This window comes from Helianthus annuus, chromosome 13, assembly GCF_002127325.2.
Source record: "Helianthus annuus cultivar XRQ/B chromosome 13, HanXRQr2.0-SUNRISE, whole genome shotgun sequence".
Classification (NCBI taxonomy): domain Eukaryota; kingdom Viridiplantae; phylum Streptophyta; class Magnoliopsida; order Asterales; family Asteraceae; genus Helianthus; species Helianthus annuus.
In genome coordinates, this window is record NC_035445.2 from 84665916 (window position 1) to 84690987 (window position 25072).

General features: G+C 36.8%; 1 protein-coding gene across 1 annotated transcript; it reads left to right on the plus strand.

Moving 5' to 3' along the window:
* The first annotated feature begins 8785 nt into the window (after positions 1 to 8785).
* Positions 8786 to 10793, plus strand: LOC110898423 (ribosomal RNA processing protein 1 homolog). The gene has a single exon (XM_022145208.2). The coding sequence runs from the start codon at positions 8860 to 8862 to the stop codon at positions 10576 to 10578; it is 1719 nt and encodes a 572-aa protein (XP_022000900.1). The 5' UTR covers positions 8786 to 8859; the 3' UTR covers positions 10579 to 10793.
* The last annotated feature ends 14279 nt before the right edge of the window (positions 10794 to 25072 follow it).

The window sequence follows — 25072 nt, forward strand, 5'->3', positions numbered from 1 at the left end:
TAAATGTTTTGCTATAAAATAAAGAGTTAAATGCCATTTTAGTCCCTGTGGTTTGGGCCATTTTGCCAGTTTAGTCCAAAGGTTTCATTTTTAACCTGTGGGTCCAAAAAGGTTTCACAAGTCCACTGGGTTAACTCCACCCATTTTTTCTGTTAACGAGAAGACCAATTCGGTCATTTTATATGGCTGAATTGCCCTTTTAGTTAACAGAATTACATACAAAATTACCGAATTGGCCTTCTCGTTAACAGAAAAAATGGATGAAGTTAACCCAGTGGACTAAAATGGCAACTGTGAAACCTTTTTTGGACCCACAGATTAAAAATGAAACCTTTGGACTAAACTGACAAAATGGTCCAAACCACAGGGACTAAAACGGCATTTAACTCTAAAATAAATTACTGTTATGACATTGACAGTATGGTTTTGATTCGATTATTTAGTTCTAGAACTGTATGTGCTTATAGTGTGCATTTATGCTAGCATAAGCAAGTTGGTGGAAGGTTGGAACATAACACACTTTGATTTTGAGAATGAATCTCCATACTTTTTAGTAGTTGTGTTTGGTAAAATGTCGAAATATGTAAGATAGAACATATATGTTTAAGTTTATTTTTTAATTGCCTGGTCATAATTAAAAGTTATTCTTATTACGCTTCCCATGTAATCATTCTATTTGTTAGGGGTGCAATTTGATAGGCATTAATAATCCTAATTTCATATCCGCTTGCAAATCATGTCTCATACCTGATTAATATCCGTCGGGTAATTACCGTCAGGTATCGGACATTTCTATTTGTTTGTTAAAAAAATACTTCTTGAGATTTTTAACTACTTTGTTTTTCGTGTCAAAGACGATAGATTGCATACATATAATCATCACCATAAATGTTTAAAATATATGTAATATGTGTAAATTTCATGATGATTTTCAAAAGATGATTTCATACTTCGATGCATACAAATATATACCATAAATAAGGTTATTGTATAAATGGACTTAACATACTAAACTTGAGAAATGAAAGAGAATTTTTTTCCATCCTATCTAGCATGTATTTAGTCCTAGAATTAAAAAAAAAAGTCATGCATTTACACTATTAGAGTAATTATAATCACTCTATAGTTATTACACATAAGTATCGTGCATTTACACTAGTAGAGTGATTATAATTTTTCTATAGTAGTTACGCATAGTACTCTACTAGAGTAAAAACACGGTTTTTTTTTATTTTTATTTTTTTTGCAACTAAACATTATGTTTAACAAGATGGAAAAAAATCCATATATATATATAGAGAGAGTAAAGTTTATTTAAGAACCACCTTTATTACGAGAACCAATATTAACAACAAAATAAACCTACCCCACCACCACCTAAAAACCTAAACACCCACCCACATCCCACCACAACCCGAAAACCTAAACCAACCCTCCCCCCCCCCCCCCCACCCACAAAAAAATAAAAATAAAAAAACCTAACCCCTTCCAAGCTAAATGCTAAAAACTAAACCATAAAGCTAAACCCCACAACTAAATGCTATTTTTTTTTATTAAAAATCGCTAAATTTCGCCACTAAAAATATTATGTGTTTTTTAATTTTTTAGGTATTTTTGGTTGTGTTCACACTGGTTCTCGCAATAAAATGTGCTTCCTAACAGATCCTTCTCCTATATATAGAGGGTAAGGATAGTGTAAAAAGTACTCAAAGTGTGAGAAGTGTATTATAACACTGTATATAATACTATATAACACCATATAAACACCGTATAACAATATGTAACACCATATAATACCATATAACACTATGTAACACTATATATCATTATATAACAAATATAACACTATACATCTATCATAGACATGCTATCAGACAACCTATAGTGTTATATTTGTTATATAATGATATATAGTGTTACATAGCGTTATATGGTATTATATGGTGTTACATATTGTTATACGGTGTTTATATGGTGTTACATAGTATTATATATACTGTTATAATACACTTCTCACACTTTGAGCACTTTTTACAGGATCCTCTACCTATATATATATATATATATATATATATATATACAGGATTAGGTTCAAACGTGAACAATTTCTCCAGCGTGAACTGCATGAACTGATCTGGACCCTTCATTTCATATATAGTTGACAAGGGTAGGATTGTAATTTTATAAAAAGTTGAATTCAAATCATTTTATTATTAATCCTATATCAGTTACATAATAAGAATATTATTTCAAAATCTTTAACATATTTTTTATTTTTTAAGATTATCATCGATAATCTCTAACAAATATCCATATTTTCATGCGATTCATCCAATCTTCACGTCAGCCGTTCATCACGTTCATAAACCCAGAAAATTCAAGTTCATATTTGGTCGTTCATCACGTCATATTTCGCCTGAAGATCGATTATTTCTCGCTGTCAATTGTATCGTTGCCGGTATTTCATTGGGTGGTGTAGTTTTGTTCCGTCGGACATTAATCGGAGCCGGACTAAGATTCCGGCGAAGAATAATCGGTGTACATTAATCGGATTCGGACTAAGATTCCGTCGGACAATTGTTGTGTATTGATTTCTAATTGTTAAGATCTTTAGTGGCGAGTGAAACTGTGAAACAGAGGAATTGTGATGGATTTAAGGTGTAGAATTGATGGGTATTTTGTTGTTGTGGGTTTGATGATGGTTTGTTGATTGGAACTTGTGTTAATGGATATAGTAATGGAGATTCAGTTGGAGCTCTAATGGTGAAAACAGAGCAAGATGCTATATACTCTGCTATTCAAGGATTTGTGGGTAATTGGTGGAATGGATCAGATCTTTATCCTGATCCTTGTGGTTGGACACCTATTCAGGTTATTTTCTCATTCAAATATCAATCAATCTAGAAGCATATAGTTTGATATTATTGTATTATATTTTGATAATTAAATGTGATTTGATTATGTTTCTTTTATAATTATCTTTTTGCTAAATTCATGTATACAAGAGTGTTCAGTTCTTTGTAAATAGCAGTCCACTGTAAAACCAGGTTTGTAAAACTTGAGTTTTTAGTCATTTTTTGTTTGTGTATAATATTTAGGTCCGAGGTACACATGTGTACTGCTTCTTCTATACATGCCAACACGACAGTACACATGTGTATGATACAATTGTCGTTGCATGTAAATAGCATAATTTTAGTTAATGAGCCTTTGAAGACCCTCAGCATTGTTGTCCTTTTTTTAACCAACCTTTTGTAATGTAATTGTGCAGAGTCGGTTGCGAGTAACGTCTATGAAACTCCCAATGGGACTAGGTATCGGACATTCGAGATTTGATTGGTGATAGAGACGCGCAAATGATAACTGACAAATTCAAAGCTCGCAGCGAAAACAAAGTTAATCACACATTTGATACCTATACTGATGATACGGATATTTACATGTGCATTATGTACACAGGTGTACTTGGATATTTACACATATGTACAATGCTAAAGAAGATAAAGAACGTATAGAATGTTCATCAAATGATGTAAAGCTTATATGAACAAAACAATCCTTGATTTTGATTACTAACAAGCCACTACGAATATGAACAAAACACAAAAAGATTCACACCCCGAATAAACCCATAAAGCATGTCAATAACCAGTTTTTCTATCGCCTTTGAGGTTAAGATTGAACCATTTTTTGGGATCCGAAGTTCCTTCTTCGCTCGGACTGGGGCTGTTTTCACCACCACTACCTGGATTTTTTTCTGTCATTTCCACCGTTATTACTACTAGCTTGCATATTGCTGGGTGTATCTGTTACTAACTTCTTGAAATCGGGCCAAAGCCTGCATAAATATCAAACAAGCCTGCATAACTAGGGGTGTCAATCATGTCGGGTTAGCAGGTACTTCGGTGTACACTGGTATGTTCATCTGTGTACAACAGTCTGTACACATGTGCACAACAGTCTGTACACATGTGCACAACAGTGCATTACATAAGTGTACAGTAGCCTTTACACCTTATGTACTGTTGATTTCAGCAGCATTTATAAACTTGCCAAGAATCTCCACACTATACATTCAGACAATATTATATCATTATATATATTCAAACTTTAAACTTCAGATGCAAATCTACAATACGATAATTTCTTGGAAAAACGATTACCTCTTTAAAGCTTGTGGAAAACACGGAATGACGCCAATTGCACGACGAGCAACAGATCTTACAGACGGGACCTCATCGTTAAAAGCCGCGTTGATCTATAGAAGTTTTCAACAAAATGAAAATAGTAATATTAAGATTTTTAAAATAAGATAACTATATTAATGTCTTACAGAATAACTGATAATCTGATCATGTTTGTCTTCTGGAAGTGAAAAGAAAACGTTAGACGTTATTCCTGCAAAACACGTCACCGTTGCAGCCCTCACCTTCCAAAAAGAAAGTTAATGTAAGAATTAAGATTAAAATATTTATATAATTATATCTATAAACACAAAATCTAATAATATAACTAACCATCGATGAACTATGAAACAACGTTAACGACAATTATTTTTCAATCGCTTCACACCATTGTTGGCTGCTGGATACTGAATTATCGTCACTAGCCACTGTTTCGCCGCACAGTATATGACGGAGCTGATGATATCGTTTTAATTTTGACCTAATCATACGTAAAAGGACTAATAGGTAATTCATCATAAGAAAGATCTTCAGTTCCTTTAAATCAAGAGATAGCGCGAAGACGTTCATCTAGCAGTTGTGACACATGATGTGTATACATAGGAGTACACAAGTGTACTTATTTAAATTAAATGTATATACACATGTGTACATCAGACAAAACTAACATATGGTTAAAAAAACAGTCTGCAGAACATATATAGTTCAGATCAGCTTAACATCAACATACACATGTGTACACACTTATACATTGGCATTCAGAAAAATACACACAAAATACACATGTGTACATCGAATAAAAACAATGTATAATCCACTATCTTGTTAAATCAACCCTATCCTTCAAAAAATTAAGCATATACTCGAACAACAATTGATCAGAAACACACCATTGTAGCAAAACCTCGTGATTAAACAACTTTTAGAACAGCTTTTAGAAACCCTAACTTCCGATTTGATGTTCTTAGAAAAATTATAAAACATGTAACGATTTACTGAATCATATAAACATTTATACTTTATCATTGTGTACCTTTGTTGTTGAAAATCATATGAGTATTCCGGCGACTGGATATCTTCGACAGTCCTCCTCTGGTTTTCCTCCATGACGGCGACGATGGTGAGACATAGCCTTCGACCGACCTTCTCTATGTATTCGAACAATGATTTCCGGCTGTGTATTCCGTCGATTAGATAGCTCAAATGATAGTTTTCTTTGTTGTCTGCGGTAATGGTGAGAGAGAAAGCTCCTCTGTATATTTGAACGAGATCTGGTTAATATGGAAACTTTAAAGGGTTTTGATTTTGAATTATGTAATAGTGTAATTACCCATATACCCTTATTTCTTTAATTAAATAGTATCAATTAACCAAATAATTACAATCATGCCACTCATCAATAATCTCAAGATCATAAATATCAAGGGTCCAGATTTGTTCACGCAGTTCACTCCTGGGAAGTTGTTCACGCTGGAACCCTACCCTATATATATATATATATATATATATATATATATATATATATATATATATATATATATATATTTCTTCACTTCTCACGTAAAGACTCATTTGTATATGAAGACCCATTTGTATTTGTATTTGATCTTTACATTATATTATCATCAAAATACACATCTCAAATGAAAAGTAATTTGTTTCATGTAAAGAAGTTACCAGAATAAAGCGTGACCAGACATTTGAACCTAAAGGTTGTCAATATATTACTTAGGCGTTCTTTATGGTTGAATTTGCATAACATTTTTTGTCCTTAACAACTAACATCGTTAAATTCGCAGGCAGAACCCTAATGCCATTAATCTCAAGCGAAACATCGATTTCACGACGTAAATCCGCAACGTAAGGTTTCCTAACACAACACTAAGGTGTGATTCTGGCGTAAAACAAGCGGATATCGAATCAACACGCCGTTGGTTGAACGTGAATATCACCAGAACTGTTGATTGTTATGAAACTGAAGGGGTTCTTTTATTTGTTATTGATAGTTTTATGTCGTCTTGATCCATTGGATTGAATAAAGAACAAAGTTTTATGTGACGCGATCCTTAAAATCGAGTGACTCCCTGTGGAAAAAAAAAGATCGAGGATTTGGAAGGGGTTTGTGGGAAATAGTGGTGGGTGCGATGGTTTGATGAAAATGCTGGTGGGTGGTGGTGGTGGCGGTTATACGGAGGTGGTGGGTGGTGGTGATGACAAGAAGATGGATGTGGATCCCACCCTAAGACAACAATATTAAATAAGTTTTTTTAATCTAAGGTTTTATTGGGTAGGGGAAGGTTCATTTGAGAAGAAAAATTAATTGAGAAGAAAAAGAACAAAGGATAATTTTGTAAAACATTAAATAGTTTTTCACTTATCTCATTTATTATCATTTTTGACTAATTAATTAGTCATAAAGACTATTATCCTCCACACTAACGTTTTTTGCCTACACACATCAAAAAGTTGTCCTACATATTTCGAAATTCATCCTACACGTTGAAATTTATCTTACACAACTTGTAATTTATCCTACACAACTTCTAATTTATCCTACACTTTAAATTATTATTATTTTTTTTTTAAATATATATTTTGAAGATAAGTTACAAAAAAATTAATGTATTAGCTATTAAAGAAGAAGACTACAAACTAATGACCTATGTAGATTTACCAATGTACCCTTATAGTAACATTAAATACTTATATTAAATGAAGTAAAATAAAGCATTCTTATTGGTTGAAATTTGTTCTTTTTTCTTCTTACAAAAAATTTCTTCTCATTTGAACTCTCCACTTATGGGTATTATTAAAAAATTTAACTTAACACTTAACCCATATCAAAGTCAAGGACCATCACAGTTATAAAAATCAAACCTTAGGTACAGTCATTGTAGCTTTAAAAGTTGGGGAGCAAACCAGCGTTATGTACAAAGCACATGGACCATCCTTGTACTTAACTTTTTTTATTTGTATAACTATTACAAATTAAAATATGATTACCTACAAATAAGTTTTTTCATAAATAAATAATGTCATTGTAATTTTATGTATACATTTCATAACATATAATGTATATATGTGTGGACACTCGGGGGGCAAAAGTGAAATGGTACTAACTTTAACGCTATTTTACTAATTTCGTGAAAAATAACGTTAAAAGCGGCAGATAGTTAATCATGCATCATGTGGTGACGTTGATAGCTGAAAGACACGGGGGTACATGCACCAATCAATCTCTGTCCCGATTGTTTGAGTATTACGTGTCTTAGGTCCAAGACTTGATACAAAACTACAATCGAGCCGAGGGTCTCACTGGAAGCAGCCTCTCTATTCCTACGGTGTAGAGGTAAGGCTGTCTACATCTACCCTCCTCAAACCCTACCCTAGCTTTGCTATTGGTGGGATGTACTGAGTATGATGATGATGATGATTTCACAACATACAAAATATAAATAATATTAAAGGTCAGAAGTTGAATACAAAGTCAAAAACTCCTAAATAGTGTAAAAGTCATAGGAGTGTGGTATACCGAACCTTTAATCCTTTATATTCTTTTAATACACCAAAAACCACATATTACAAAGTGAAGATTATTAAAACATCATATTTAAACCTTAACAATCCATAAAAAAAAACTTCAAACACACCATGATACAACTATAAATATTTGGTGTTTTATATTATCAGGGCCTCAATCATCAAAACAAACAAACAAACAAAACTCCTAGATAACGTAACAAAGGCAACTAAAACACCATATTTAACCCCAACAATCCATAAATTATTTTAATCTAAAGATCCACATCACTTAAACAAAATAGAATTTGTAGTCACTAGGGCTGTAAACGAACCGAACGAACACGAACAAGACCTTGTTCGTGTTCGTTTGTTAAGAAACATAAGTGTTTGTGAACCGTTCACGAACACTTATCGAACGAGATTTTATGTTCGTGTTTGTTTGTTAATTTTGGGCAACGAACAAAAACGAACGTTGATGAACACAAATAAGCACAAACTAATGTTCATGAACACAAATGAAAACAAACGAACATAAACAATCGTTTCATGAACAGAATATATAATACACTGACATTTATTAGATATTTCATTTGTCAGAATTTTGAAGTATTTGAATAGATATAAAAACTAAAAACACTAATAAACTATCAAACACAAACGAATACGTTACCGAACGTTCACGAACATAAACGAACGAACACAACCTTTGTTCATGTTTGTTCATTTAACTAAACGAACGAAATTTCTTGTTCGTGTTCGTTTGTTTAATAAATGAACGAACACAAACGAACTTCCCGTCAAACGGTTCACAAACTGTTCGCCGAACGTTTGGTTCATTTGCAGCCCTAGTAGTCACCCCACCCAATTTGGGTAATTGTTATGGTATACAAGTATCACCTAATCAGATACTACTGCGAAAATTTTTGAAACTAATCTCAAACTCAATCATACTCGGGTTTTTTTGCCGTCCGTACTTTTCATGAATAGCCCGAGGACTACTTTATGATATTCAGCAAACTAGAGGGACAATTCCTGCAATTCCGACACAACAATTTTATTCAAATACACAGGGTGGGGGGTCAGGTCAGGTCAGGTCATCCTTCATATTCATACTTCACAATCTAGGGTTTCACCTCTTCATCAACCACCACAAATGGCGGTAGAACAATCCACCACCACCACCACCACCACAGATCCACCAACCGCCATCACACAACCACAATCTCTCCCCCTAATCCGAAACCTAGCCTCCTGCAACACCGCCGCTAGGTCAAAAGCTCTCCGAGAACTCACCTCCTGGCTCCCAACACAGCCCCAAATCTCAGACGACGAGATGAAAAAGCTCTGGAAAGGCCTCTTCTACTGCATCTGGCACGCCGATAAAGCTCCGGTACAATCCAATCTCATTAACAAACTCTCCTCCATGCTCTTAACCCTAGATGTTCCGTTATCGCTTCATTATCTATCTGTTTTTTTCACCACTGTTCGCCGTGAATGGTCCGGTATTGATGTCCTTAGGTTAGATAAGTTTTACTTGCTTATTCGCCGGTTTGTTAATTCTAGTTTTAAATTGATGAAAAAGTATGATTGGAATTTGGATTTGTGTCGGCGTGTGGTTAATGTGTTTGAAGAGAAGTGTTTGTTGGCTAGTGAGAAGAAGTTTTTAGGTAATGGTGTTAATTATCATATTGCTTCGGTTTTTCTCGATGAATTGAACGGTTATTTGCCGGTTAGCGGACAAGAAGTGTATCAAGTGTTTGAGATTTTGTTCAAGCCTTTGCTTAGGGTTATGAGTGTGAGTGAAGATAAGGTGTTGGTTGGGAAAATTAAGAGTAATGTTTTCGAGCGGTTGTTGTGTATGGGGAAGAGTTTGATTGCGAAGAAGAAGAGTGGAGGAGAGGGGGAAGGGGAAGAGGATAGCGAGGTTGTGAATTTGGGGACAATCGCGTTGAAAATGGGGTTTGCGAGTAAGTTTTATGATTTAGGGTCGGGTAGTGAGTGTTTTCAAGGGAATAGGAAGGTTTTGTTCGGGTTGAATAAGGAGTTTTTGAAGTTGGAGAAGGAGTTGGAAGCTTCGGGTGTGGATGTTAAGTTTCCGACTGTTGAAGGTGACGACGGTGATGAAGAGGTTCCGGATTTGGTACCTATTGTTGGTAATGAGACGCAGAATAGTTCTGTTTTGCTATTGGAAGGTTCGAAAAGTGTAGCAGAAGGATCGAAGAAGTCTTCGAAGAAAAAGAAGAAGAAGAAGGGGGCTAAAGAGGGGTTAGATAGTGAAAAACAAGAAACGGGAAAAGAAAATGACGATGCTAACATGATTACCGCAAATGGGGAGAGTGCAAGCAATGGTGTAGCTAGTGATACGAATGATGTTTCGTTTACCGAGCTTTTTAAATCAAATCTTCAGAAGGAGTTTGAGAAGGTGGCTGAAGAAGATGGTTTGGATAAAGATGGCGAATCAAGCTTGCATGAAGATTTATCAACAATCACCATCTCCAGTACTAAAGTTTCGAAAAAGAGAAAACGAGTGAAGAGTGTTGAAGCCCGCGGAGCAAACAATGGTGACAACACTGAACAAGGAGGTACCGCCATGAAGAGTGGTGGTGAAAAGAGCGCGAAAAAAGTTAGATTTTCAAAGAATAACTTGGTTTGGAAGCCACAGAGTCCGTTGCCACCTCAAAGTCTCAGAATTCCGCCGTCTGTTACGCCTAGAGGCAGTGCGTTAAAGAAAGGGGTGCCACCTGGACCAATTAGAGAGATGCCGCCTGCAGTGAAAAAGGCGAAGAAGAAGAAGGCGAAGGTTAGGAAGGTGATGAAGACCACCTCCCCTGCAATGAAACGATTGAGGAAGCTGCAGACGCTTTCGACTTAACTCATGATGAAGGTTTGATCATCCTTTATGATTGTATTTCTTTTTCTTTTTATATTCATTTTTTATGGACTTTGAGATTTCATGTTTCTGGTGCTTGTCTTTCAAAAATTGGACGGTATCTTATATACTCTATTAGTCTGTAGTCTTATAGTTTGTTACTTGAGTTAATCTGAAACTGATGGATATGGGAATTTCATGATTTGCAATTGCCAAATTTTGTTTTAGTGTTCTTGAGGCTGATGAATATGTGTTATGTCGGGCCTGAAAGCCGAGGCGCAGGTTAGGAGCTTCATCAAACTATATAATTCTGTAGTATAAATAATTATTAATTTAGATATTTGTTGAGAAGAAATTACTCTATATTATTAATTCATAACATAACCGAGCAATAGTGTTTTAATGGTAACGGTGGTTAGCGATTTTTTTTTTATTTTCCTTTTCTTTTTTTGTTATTGGTTCGATCTATGCTGTTCGTCATAGGACCTGCTCATATCATCACCACCACATCGTTCCCATCATCCTTGACGAACAATGTTCTGCCGATGCTCCAACCCAACCACCACCACAGTCACCGCTAGCACCGCCGCTGGTAACGTTGGGTTGAGATGGAACTGAAGGTAGGCGACGAGGGAGGATGTTCATGAATTTGATTGCCAACTGCAGGTGCCGATTTTCGGCGAACTGGAGCTATTCTGGTGAAGGAGGTGAGATCTGGTTGCTGTTGTATTTGGTGGCAGTGGTGACCGACGGTGTTTCCTTATAACGTGGCGGTGGTGGTTGATACGTTAGACAACGATACTCGGTTGCTGGGGTGATTTCGGACAACCGGTGGCATTTTCTGGTAATATTCTGACAAGCTGTTGCGTGGGTCTCCGACCAGGAGTCGTGACATGGTGTTGACGGTCCGAAGGTGATGATAAAGAATTTATCGTTTGCGAGTTAGATTTGATTAGTTGATTTTGGGGTTTGAATCAGAAGACTGAAAAGATATGATCTGTAGGGAGTAGCAGCAACTTTTGAAGATAATTTTTTAACATCACCAAATTACTATATTAATATTATGACTAGGTAAATTTATATAATATTTTTTTCGGACATGTGTTTGCCTTATTATAGAAAAATCCAAAACTAAAACATTTCGTTAGCAATGAAGAATTGTAATTTCTTTTGTGAAAAATTGAAATGATAAATTCATTTGATTAAGATAGTTTATTTATAATTTTGAATTAATAAACTTAGTGCTGCACCAATCTATTTATAGCTTACTACCCACATCCAACATTCCGCTATAAATTGAAAACGGATAACGTATCGAACCGGAAAACATCAGAATCAGTACCGATATTCACTTTTACGGCTTTCATTTCCGATAAATTGAAATTGTATAGCTATGGTACTGTGCCGAATTGAACATCAGTATTGGTATATGTAATGAATACATAAACCCATACTGTGACGAATCAAACTTATACCGTCTGAATAAGATCAGTAGCGATACCGGTATTCGGTTTCATAGTTTTCCATCAATGTAAAACACCTCTTGATTACTATACCAAATGTCTGTATAACCAATAATAACTGAAAACGCGGAAAAAACCACTAGTTTATACAAAACTATTAGATCTAGTCACACATCATGATGCGGATCCACCAGCTAGTGGGCCGATGGCCAGGCCCAAGAGAATCACAAGGAAGCCCAGCAAGTTATTGGATTAGCTCGTGAAATTGATTCTGCATTACATGTCGAAAAGGTAGGAGTCATTTAGCACATGGTGAACATGCATTACTGGAATGGTGGGCATGTACTTCCATTTGCATGTTTAAATCTTGTAATTTGCATTCATGGAATATACAGAAAATTGTTCCAATTGGTTCTTTTCTCTTCATCTCTATTTACACCATCACATCATTAGATTTGTTTTTACAAATGTAACTTCGTTTTTAAACAAAAATGTAGGGCGCACATGTGTGGTAGTGAGGGGAAGCCCGGGATACCCCTCAATTTTTTTGGCGGAGTGTAATTTTTTTTCTAAATCTTCGTTTTATTTATCATGGATACCCCTAAGTATATGTTATGATACCCCTAAGTGTAGGTGAATATTAGATGAAATGAAATTTAAGTGTAGGTGAATATTAGATGAAATGAAATTTTACCCGGAAAATGAAAATTTCGGGTACACAGAACTTGCAGAGGGACACCCTGTTATTGAAGGAAGAAGATGAAGTTATTTTATGATAATATAATATTATAGGAGCATTGGGGGAACATAAGAAAAGTAAACAGTTGTTTCAAATGTTCAGAAGTCAAACTTTGAATAATATTTAATCATTGAGTTAAATACTTATTTAATTTAATTAACTTATGCTGTAACCCTTACTTTTCTGTCTTTTTTTCACTGTATTTATTTACCATTTTATCTTATACATAAGTTACTTGAAAATGACATGCACTCACAAATTACAATTTTCACAAAATCACATGCACTTTGTTTTTTTTTAAACGGTGAAAATATTACAAGGAAAATGTAAATAGTTCTTTTCAATTTTTTTTAAATGTAAAAAAATATTATATAAACATGAAGAAAATATGAATATTTTATCTATACTATTTTAGGGATATATGAATAAGAAGTTTTTAAACTCCAATTATATGAAATTAAAGATAAAGATATTAGAGCATTACATCCATTTCCCTATATATTTGTAAGTGTGTTCCTTGTATTACAAACTAAATATTCTTTATTAAACTTCTAAATAACAATTAAAGTTTTATAAAAAGAAATTTGATAACGTTCTCATGTTTGTGGTACACCCGTTAATACAAACATGATGATTAACATATGCTTTAGAAAGTAAAAATAAAATTTTATTTCGATCCTATAATTAAAATAATTTCAATCTCTCACTTTATTATAGAGTGACTAATAAAGCATGGATTAAGAAAGATTGATTAACAATTCTGCATTTTAGAAATAGTTTCACAACACGCGTCTGCAACCTAGTAATTATATATACCACGCTAGTCGCACATGGCCTCTAAGGGCTCTCGAATAATCGAGGATGAGTCTAAGTAAAAGAAATTTAAGGGCCTATTTTTACTAGGTAAAAAAGTTTGGGATACCCCTGAATATTTTTTCTAGTTCCGCCACTGTCTAGTAGATGCCCCGCCCGCGTTGCGGGGCGATGGCCGAATAATTCTCAATCAATTAAAAAAAGACTACTATAATTTTGTTAGGAAAAAAAAAACGATGATAAGACCGTAATTTGGGCTCGGGGCAAAACTATAATTTTTCAGAACTAATGACCCAGTGTTAGGCAGCTCCTTGACACGAAAAAAAAAATTAAATCTAGTAAACCAATTAAAACAAAAACCTTTATAGTTTTGCTAAAAAAAACTAAAACGATGGGAAAAATGTAATTTTTAACTGAGGGCGAAATCATAATTTTAATTCGGGGATAAATCGTAAATTAAATGGACCGACGGGGGAGTGTCAGGAAGCTGCCGGCACGACTGTAATTTTACACTGGGAGCAAAATTGTAATTTCACCAGAAAAACAAACAAAAACGATGGGCAAAATGTAAATTTAAGTTGAGGGCAAAATCGTAAGTTGGCTGTGAGGAAAAAAACTAATGGCAAAATTATAAATTTATACGGGGCAAAATCGTAATTTTGAACTGAGGGCAAAATTGGAATTTTTAGCTGGGAGCAAAAGCATAAATTTATTTTTAAGTGGGGGCAAAAACATAATTTTGAACTGATGGGAAAATCGTAATTTTAAGGGAAAAAACTATTCGCAAAATTGTAAATTGAAACGGGGCAAAATCGTAATTTTTAACCGGGGGCAAAATTGAAATATTTTGCTGGGAGCGAAAGTGTAAATTTATTTTTAAGTGGGGGCAAAAACATAATTTTGAGCTGATGGCAAAATCGTAATTTTAAAGCGGGATAAAATCGTAAATTTGTTAGGCCAATAGGTGAGTGCCAGGCAGCTGCCTGGCACTATTACTTTGCCGCCCATTTAGGCCAATGAAGTGGCCGAGCTATTCCCACCGACAACAGGGGCGGAACCAGAGGAGGGTCAAGAGGGTCCGTTGATCCTCCGATCACCAGAACTTTTTGAATTTTTATTTATAAATTTTGAGTTTTTGAAGAACAAACTTAGAGATGGACCCCCTAATTTGAACCAGTATAGAATATAAGCTTATGATGACCCCCTAACTAAATCGTTCTGGTTCCGCCACTGACCGACAACCGACCTTGGTGTTTGTAGTTGTGGATAATTTTGGGCGTATTCTTTTATATGTTTAGTTTTATTTTTTTACATCATCAGTTTATCCTCAATAAAATTTAAAATCTAGTTTAAAGTAATCATTTTTTTTTGGAAATCTTATATTTTATTCCAATCACTAGGGCAAATTACATAAGGATATTAGATAGACGAGCAACAAACTGCGTTGTCATCCCCTTTTGAATAGAAAACACTAATCTACTAAAAACAAAGTTTTGCCCTTGAGGGGTCGAAAAGTTGCTGTGGACCACACGCTGAACTTTACCCAAGAACAGAACCGCCTCCGGCGCTAAGGAGCCGAACGTGTTAAACGCCAGTGGGACAAAGGCATGCTGATTCTCTTCACAAGCTTTCGCGTGCTTTTCCATCTTCTTTGACTCTACTTTCAGTACCGCTTGCCCCGCCACAAACCCTTTTTCCCGGAACCTGGCTAGGGGGGATACACCTGTGAGATCGACACAAGCATGTTTCCCGCCCTCCCAACAAAAAACTAGCACGTCAGCCGGGCGTAGGGTGGACCTCCCTTCCGCCGGATCTGTAAGAAAATTAACCGGTGCCTTTTTCTTTGCCGAGATCCCTGCTCGTTTGAGCATATCCGTTAACGTGTCTTGAACAAAGTCATGGCGATACTTAAACCCCGGCAACTCTCTACAGTCTAACGCAAGCTCCTCGTACTTATCTAGGCATGCTTTACGACAGACTGGGCAAGTTTCATCATTCGGGAACATGAGGATCATCAAATGGTACTTAAGGATTGACTGGTACTCCACCGCTGACATACGTTGACCCAGACCTTCAATAGGAATAACAATTAATAAATCCTGAGCGTGAGGCCTCTGTAGGCATTCAACGACGAATTTCTGGCAGGGGGACAAATGAAAATCTTCTCCCAAACTTTGTGCAATTCAACAACAAAGGGCATTCGCAAAAAAATTCTGTGGCTTTTTGGGGGCGGTGTCCTTGTTAAAGAAACCGCCGAGAACAAAGTCAGGTAGAGATTCATGCAAGCGTTCCAAGGCGCTGACATAATCTGGTTAACTTTTATTTTATAAAATTGAAGAATAAGTAAATTTCATAAACCGTTATTGATGCGTGTTAGCGTATATATAATTTAGGTATATATTTTAACCCCTTTTTACACTTTCTTTAGGCAAGTTTTAAATTTATAAAACACGATATTTACTAACACTAAACACACATATGGGCAAGTGCACCCATCGTGGACGTAGTATAGTGTTGGTAAGATGCCGAGGTCGTCCAAGGACACAAGAGCTTTTAGTACCGGTTTATCCTCAACGTCTAATCAAAACAAAATGTTAGAAAAGATTTTTAAAACTAAGAAAATAAAACTAACTAAAATGCTGAAAAATAAAACAAAAAATAAAAACAGATAGACAAGATGAATCACTTGGATCCGACTCGTGTGTTAGTGTAACCTTTGATTATTTTCGCACTTTTGCACTTGTTTAAGAGATTATCTTAGTTATTGTAGTAGGCCCCTCTTTTGAAGGTGACGTTACCCTCAACCCAGTAGTTTGAGTCAGCAAGGATATAATCCTAAAGGGTCGGATTATTGAAAGATAATTAATTAAGTTATTAATGCAAATTATGGTAGGCCCCTCTTTTGAAGGTGACGTTACCCTCGACTAAGTAGTCCGAGTCAGCAAGGATACAGTCATAAATCGCCGGGTTATAGTATTAATAGTAGTTTAACTTATGAGGGGGTCAAAGAGTTTGGACCCCCGCCATCCAATACCGTTAAGTATTGAAGGAGGTCCTACTAAATTTGACCCAGGTCCCTTGCAGGACCTCTAAACGCTGAACAAGGGGAAGACTCTTACCAAACCGTTCCCTTAACCCCCGACCAGGTAGCCAACATATCTCCATATAGACCGTGGAGATATGAATGGTGAAAATCTTTTATTTTATATAGACAGTAAAATAATGTCAAGACACCACGGACAAACGATAAGGAAGAATCACCTTCAACATAAGAAACTAGTTATTAAAGTCATTAATACAAAACCAAATAAAAAGTGCAAAAGATTAAAAATAAAAAGTATTACACTAAACACTTGTCTTCACCAAGTGATGTAAGAGACTTAGGCAAACATGGCCTTGATTGTCAAGAACTCTTACGATCAATCTTGGATCCCGAGACGACTCACACACTCTATGATGGACAATGGATGATGGTGGTGGATGATGGTGTTGTGATGGTGGTGGGTGAAGTGTGAGAGAGGTGGTGTGCCAAGGGATGAGTTGAAATGGCTCCAAGCACTCCTATTTATAGGCTGAACAGAAGTCTGGGCACGGCCCCGTGTCCGCTGGGCACGGCCCCGTGCCTGTCTGACATTCTCTCTCTTCATTAATTGTAATTCACAATTACAATAAATGTGCCTGCAGTACTCTGACCACGCCCCCGTGTGCGCCGGGCACGACCCCGTGGTGGGCAATAGAAGCTTTTATAGGTTTGTCTTTTCTGCTGCTTCTTGGGCACGGCCCCCTGCTCGTTGAGCACGGGGTGTGTTCAGTCTTCTGTTTTCTTTGTTTTGCTTGGGAGGATGCTGTCGAGGGGTCGGGCAATCCACTTTTGTTTCTTTTCTTGTATTTATGTTAGATTTTGCTGTCTTTTTGCTTCTTTTGTTATTTTGAGCTCATTTAATCCTGAAAATACAAAAGGAAGACAAAAGCATACTTTTTCCAACATTAGTACTAAAAAAAGGTTAGTTTTATGACACAATTGATATAATTTATATGTTGCATTTTGCGCGTATCAAATACCCCACACTTGAATCTTTGCTTGTCCTCAAGCAAAACTCTTTATAATGTGGCTTTATTCACTCCCAAATGGAATAGGTAGAAGAGAAGGTTTTTGGGCTTGTCATAGAGTGTCGGGATTTTCCAAGATCGTTTAGGTTTTATTTTTATTTATTTACAATCCTATTCGTCATGATTTATTAAAAACATTTCATAAGATAAATTATTTATTAAGGCATAACATACCTTTCTAAAATTCCATTTATATACAAGTTCACATACCTCACGGGGGAAATCACTCACACTCGGCCGAATGTGTATTTTTTGTGAATCACTCGAGAGCGGCATTGAACTTATTTCTACCATAAGCTTGCCAAGCAATCAATCCTCCTCCTTTTTAACTTTATACCTTTATAAATATCAAGAGAACTTTTTGGGTGAAGGGTTAGGCCTGGGCTAAAGGTGGGTGATTAGGTTAGTGGTTAGTTGAAAAGGGCGAAAGGCGTAAAAAGCGTTGGTTTTCATAAAACATTTTGTTTTTATGATTTTTTATTTTTTAATGAAGTATTTATTCAAACAAACGTTATTCGTTTGCGAGTTAGATTTGATTAGTTGATTTTGGGGTTTTGAATCAGAAGACTGAAAAGATATGATCTGTAGGGAGTAGCATCAACTTTTGAAGATAATTTTTTAACATCACCAAATTACTATATTAATATTGCCTTATTATAGAAAAATCCAAAACTAAAACATTTCGTTAGCAATGAAGAATTGTAATTTCTTTTGTGAAAAATTGAAATGATAAATTCATTTGATTAAGGTAGCTTATTTATAATTTTGAATTAATAAACTTAGTGCTGCACCAATCTATTTATAGCTTACTACCCACATCCAATATTCCGCTATAATTTGAAAACGGATAACGTATCGAACCGGAAAACATCAGAATCAGTACCGATATTCACTTTTACGGCTTTCATTTCCGATAAATTGACATTGTATCGCTATCGAACTGTGTCGAATCGAACATCAGTATCGGTACATGTAATGAATACATAAACCCATACTATGACGAATCAAACTATGAATAATATCGGTAGCGATACTGGTATTTGGTTTCATAGTTTTCGATCAATGTAAACCACCTCTTGATTACTATACCAAATGTCTGTATAACCAATAATAACTGAAAACGAGGAAAACCCACTAGTTTATACAAAACTATTAGATCTATTCACACATCATGTGCGGATCCACCAGCTAGTGGGCCGATGGCCAGGCCCAAGAGAATCACAAGGAAGCCCAGCAAGTTATTGGATTAGCTCGTGAAATTGATTCTGCATATGTTTTCAATTCTGTTGCATTGCATAGTCATTTAGCACATGTCGAAAAGGTAGGAGTCATTTAGCACATGGTGAACATGCATTACTGGAATGGTGGGCATGTACTTCCATTTGCATGTTTAAATCTTGTAATTTGCATTCATGGAATATACAGAAAATTGTTCCAATTGGTTCTTTTCTCTTCGTCTCTATTTACACCATCACATCATTAGATTTGTTTTTACAAATGTAGGTTTTTACAAAAGCGGCTATTCACACAAGAAACGAAAAATGAGCATTTAGCGTAAAGATGTATATTTGTATGCTCAATAAAGGCTCAAAACTCATTTTTGTGGGAATGAGTTTTTATGTGATCAAGTATATATAATCAAATTTTAACTAAGCTTGTCATGCCGTTTCATAATTTTCTTATGTTGATTATTTTTATCACGATGCTATCGGTTGTAAATTTGTAAAAATATAACCTTGTTAGAATTAGAAAAGTCCCAACTTAAACTTAGACAAGTAAAAAAAAATTGAAAATTTTTGAAAAAAAATTTGGGGTGATTAGCGGTTCCAATAGAGTTTTGTGTAAGACTTGTTATTAGGACTTGCAAAATTCAAGGTTTTAGCATCCCCCCACACTTAAATTACACATTGTCCTCAATGTGTCCAAAAAATGAATTTTTAGGTTGATTGAATGCGTAAAATGGTGTTAAAAGCAAAATTTTATGTTACTGGCAGTCTGGACACGGCCCCGTGGTGGTCGGACACGACCCCGTGTTCAACTGCCAGTAACGAAAACTTACAGAAGATGGACACGGGGGCGTGTTGGCTGGGCACGACCCCGTGTCTGGCAGAAATCTGCAGAAAAACAAACAAACAGCAGGTCTGGGAGGTGGGCACGGGGGCGTCTCGGCTGGACACGACCCCGTGTGGAGTGTCTGTAAGGCTGAAAAAAACAGGTTTCTTTCTCCGGTTTTCCTGTCCTGGCTTTATGAGTGCTAATGTTTAGCATTCTAAGCCCTATTTGTACCTGTTTTATTAGTAAATACCACACCAAGTAATACCAAACGTCCTAAATTACCAAGTTAATCTTCCAAACCATAAAGTAAAAGAAAAATAAAGCAGAAAATAAAAAGAAGTCAAGGAAAGTAAATTGTCTAACACTCGGCACGCAGGCCGTCAATTGTTTTGATAGATAAAAGGGGACTTTAACCTGTGGGCTCACCATCAACTCGCTCCTGCTCCTTCCTAGTCCATGTTTTCATCACTGTCATCACATCCTACCCCATGACCCGCCATATATTCCCGGATGCTCTCGATGTCGTCTTGGATATCGGTGATGTTTCGTTCGATAGCTCCGACCCGGTGATATGTGTTGTTGGCAAGGTTGTATGTGTTCCTAGTGCATATAAGGTTTTCCTGCAAAAGATCATGTAAACTTTGAAAGTTAGGAAAACCGCCTCCTTGGGAGGAGGATTGGCCCGGATCACCATGAGGTTGATACTGGTAGTGGGGAGGTGGAGCGTGAAGGACTAGCGTCTCCTGTGGGTTCCATGCATGGCCTTGCATCCTCTGAAAGCTCACTGATCCGTCTTCCGCCTCATAGATTAGGTTCATGGCGCGACAAATGTGTATATCAACTCCTCCCGACCATGGGCTCCTTTAAAAGGACCTAGGAATGCGCGTGAAGTGCTTGAAGAGGCGGTACACCCATCCCCCAAAGAAGATAGGGGTTGGTGCACGAGCAAGCTGGTTCAGATGCATGTTTCGAAGCAGGAGATATGGAACATCGAGGGGTCTTCGGTTGTGGATGCAGTGAAGGACTACCAAATCTCTTAACCCAACAACGCCGCTACTGTTATGTCTTTGACTAAGAGAGTAAGTGAGGAGCCTATGAATGTAGCGATAAAGCGGGTCCCTCAGCTTAGTACTCTTTGTGCTGCTTGAGTTGTAGTATCCTTCACCAATCTAGGCCCACGCGGCTTGGCGCTCGTTTTCATCCAAATCTCGCAATCCCCCGGTGTTTTCCTCGTTTCCCGAATCTTCCTCCGTATACAGTCCCACTATTGCCCCGAATTGCGCCATAGAGATTGAGTATCTCGTCCCACCACATCGAAATGCAACCCCCCTCATTGTCAAAAGGGTCACACCTTGAAGTGAAGGTGAAAGTACTGTAGAACTCCATAGTGCATTGATGTACCGATCGAAGTCGAGTGGTCAAGGCAACCCTTAGTGGTCCAGTAACAAGGTTGTTGAACCGGTCAAGTTGGTTCACCATGGTTAATAGGTCCGTGCACGCTTGCCTTGGGTATTCTTCGGGTCTTGTTCGAAGTATCTCATATCTAGCCCTAGCATCGAGCTCATTTGCGTTGAATCTTGTGAACTTCGACATCTGAAAGAATACACCAAAAGTTAACACGAAACAATGAGATTTTCGGAAGAATCTGCAAACAGTGAGCTGGACACGGCCCCGTGCTTAGCGGGCATAACCCCGTGTCCAGGCGTCTGTTACTCAAAAACTTTATTTTTCGACCCGGTCCCGAAAATCTGAAAATTTTGGTCAAGTAGGAGCGGTTTTCCCCGAAAATGAAACCCCAAGTGTCGTTTTTCCCAAAACAACCCGTTTACCCCTTCAATTTTATCTTTTTCGGTTCAAAAACAAGGGTTTGAGGTTTTTGTGAGAAATCGGGCAAATCTATCAACAATACAAGTGTATTTACTTCCCATTATACTAATTAAACTAATGCTAACAGATTATTTCAAAAATTTGAGGTACGATCCGGATGAACTTCAAGAACCCTAGATTTTCCCCAAATTTTTGATGTTTTAACAAAATGCAAGTAACTAATCTAACTACTAATGATGATAGAATCATACCTTGATGTTGTTAGATCTAGAGGTAACGTCGAAAATCTGTAGAAAATCGCTTCGGACCAGAGCTTTTTCGGGGAAACGGGGCGTGTGGAATGATGTAACTGTTGTGAAAAGAGGGTTTTATCCCAACAGTTGCGCAAACACAGGCCCGTGCCGAGCAAAGTTTTTGAATTTTTTTTTAGTGCTCGTGTGAGTGCCCGTTTTTCCCAAAAGCATGGTTAAAAGACTTACCGGTTTCGATGTATACTCACTTGTTCGTAACATACCAGGTATGATGTGGATGCTTTTTATTCGTTAACCGTTTGAAGCGAGATCTCTTCTTCCTCATCCTCAATGGATCCCCGATAGAGCTTTAGCCGTTGGCCATTGACTTTGAATGGAATTCCATTTCGAGCTTTAATTTCTACTGCACCGTGAGGAAAAATATGGGTGATGGAAAAAGGTCTTGACCACCTAGATTTTAGTTTACCCGGAAATAATCGAAGTCGTGAATTAAACAATAGAACTTGGTCTCCTACTCGAAATTCATTAGGCTTAATGTATTTGTCGTGTAAGTTTTTCATTCTTTCTTTATAAATTTCTGAGTTAGAGTATGCATAATTCCTTAGTTCGTCTAATTCATTTATTTGACAGAATCGATTTTTACCTGCAATTTCTAAATCTAGGTTTACACTTTTTATTGCCCAGTAGGCTTTGTGAGCTATTTCTACTGGCAAATGACAACTTTTGCCATAGACGAGCTTATACGGGGTTGTGCCTATAGTTGTTCTATAAGCCGTCCGAAAGGCCCATAAAGCATCATCTAGTTTATCAGCCCATTCCTTTTTATTTAATCTTACGGTTTTTTTCAAGTATTCGTTTTAAACCTCTGTTAGTCACTTCGGCTTGTCCATTTGTTTGAGGGTGATATACTGTTGAGACCCGGTGATAGACCCCATATCTTGTTAAGATTTTTTCGAGTTGGTGATTTCAAAAATGGGTACCTCTATCACTTATTAATGCTTTAGGTGTTCCGAAACGAGAGAATAATTTTTTCAGAAATCTTACAAATACTCTTCAATCGTTTGTTGGAAGTGCTTCGGCCTCGGCCCATTTAGACAAGTAATCAATTGCCAAAAGTATATATTTGTTTCCTTTTGACGGTGGGAAGGGTCCCATGAAATCGAGTCCCCACACATCAAAAATTTCACAAACGAGAATGCCATTTTGAGGCATTTCGTTTTTGGAAGAAATATTACCTGATCTCTGGCAAGCATCACATATCTTTACAAGATTTTGTGCATATTTTTAAATGGTCAGCCAATAAAATCCTGAATCAAATACCTTTCGTGCGATACTAGCGGCACCATGATGTCCCCCATATGGACCTTCATGACAATGGCGGAGAATTCTTCGTGCTTCGCTGCCATGTACGCACCTTCGGATGAGTTGGTCAGCACACATTTTGAAAAGATAAGGGTCTTCCCAAAAGTAATGCTTTACATCGGCAAAGAACTTCTTTCTTTGGTGATGTGGCCATCCTTTGGTGACTATACCGCTAGCTAAGTAGTTAGCGTAGTCGGCATACCATGGTTCTTGTCTATTTCCACCATTTCTAGGGACTCTGTTGGAAATTTTTCGTTGATCAGCTCGTCCCTGGTTGCCTCCAAAGCTGGGTCTTCTAGGCGTGAAAGATGATCTGCCGCAGTGTTTTCTGCTCCTCTTTTGTCTTTGATTTCAATAGCAAATTCTTGGAGGAGTAGAATCCACCTGATCAAACGTGGTTTGGCGTCTTGTTTCTTGAAAAGGTATCGGATAGCTGCATGATCTGTATAGACTACAGTTTTAGAAAGAACAACGTAAGAACGAAATTTATCAAAAGCAAATACCACAGCTAGCAATTCTTTTTCAGTGGTTGTGTAATTTTCTTGTGTATCATTAAGTGTTTTACTAGCATAATAAATTGGGTGGAAATGTTTTTCTTTTCTTTGTCCCAAGACTGCTCCAACAGCAAAGTCACTTGCATCACACATGATTTCGAAAGGTAATTTCCAATCGGACGCTATCATGATAGGTGCATTGACTAGCATTTCCTTGAGGGTTAGAAATGCTTGATTGCAATCCTTGTCAAGGATGAAAGGCGCATCTTTTTCAAGTAATTTTGTTAGAGGTCTTGAAATTTTTGAAAAGTCTTTGATAAACCTTCTATAAAATCCGGCATGCCCTAGGAAACTTCTGATTGCTCTAACGGAGGAGGGTGGAGGTAATCGAGAAATAGTGTCTACTTTTGCTCGATCAACTTCCATTCCTTCGCTCGAGATCTTGTGGCCGAGTACTATTCCCTCTGTTACCATGAAATGACATTTTTCCCAGTTAAGGGCGAGGTTAGTTTCCTCACACCGGGATAGCATTCGTTCGAGGTTATCGAGGCATTGGTCGTATGAATCTCCAAAGATAGAAAAGTCGTCCATGAATACTTCTATAATCTTTTCTATCATATTATGGAAAATGGCCACCATGCAACGTTGGAATGTTGCAGGTGCATTACATAGACCAAATGGCATGCGTCGATAAGCAAAAGTTCCGTAGGGGCATGTGAAAGTTGTCTTTTCTTGATCTTCAGGTGCTATTGGAATTTGAAAGTAACCTGAAAAACCATCCAAGAAACAGTAAAATTTATGACCGGATAGTCGTTCTAACATTTGATCAATGAAGGGCAAAGGAAAGTGGGCTTTCCTTGTTGCTTCATTTAATCGTCTATAGTCTATACAAACTCTCCATCCTGTGACGGTTCTTGTTGGTATTAATTCATTCTTTTCATTAGTTATTACCGTCATACCTCCTTTCTTTGTGACTACTTGGACGAGACTTACCCATGGACTATCGGAGATAGGATAAATTAGTCCGGCGTCAAGTAGTTTGATGACCTCATTTTTAACCACTTCTTGTACATTGGGATTTACTCTACGTTGTGGTTGTATTACCATTTTGTAGTCATCATTCATTAAAATTTTGTGCGTGCACATGGAAGGATTTATTCCTTTAATATCTACAAGCTTCCAAGCGATCGCATTTTTGTGTTTTCTAAGACGGTTAATTAATTTTTCTTTTTCTACACTACTTAATTTAGATGAAATAATTACAGGTAATTTACTATCTTTGTCTAGAAAAGCATATTCCAAACCTTTCGGAAGTTCTTTGAGCTCAATGGGTGGGTCTTTAGGAGACTCCTTAATTTGTGGCTCATCTAGATCAAGAACTTT

Coding starts and splice junctions, on each gene's coding strand:
- LOC110898423 (XM_022145208.2), top strand. CDS start 8,860: ATGGCGGTAGAACAATCCACCACCACCACCACCACCACAGATCCACCA.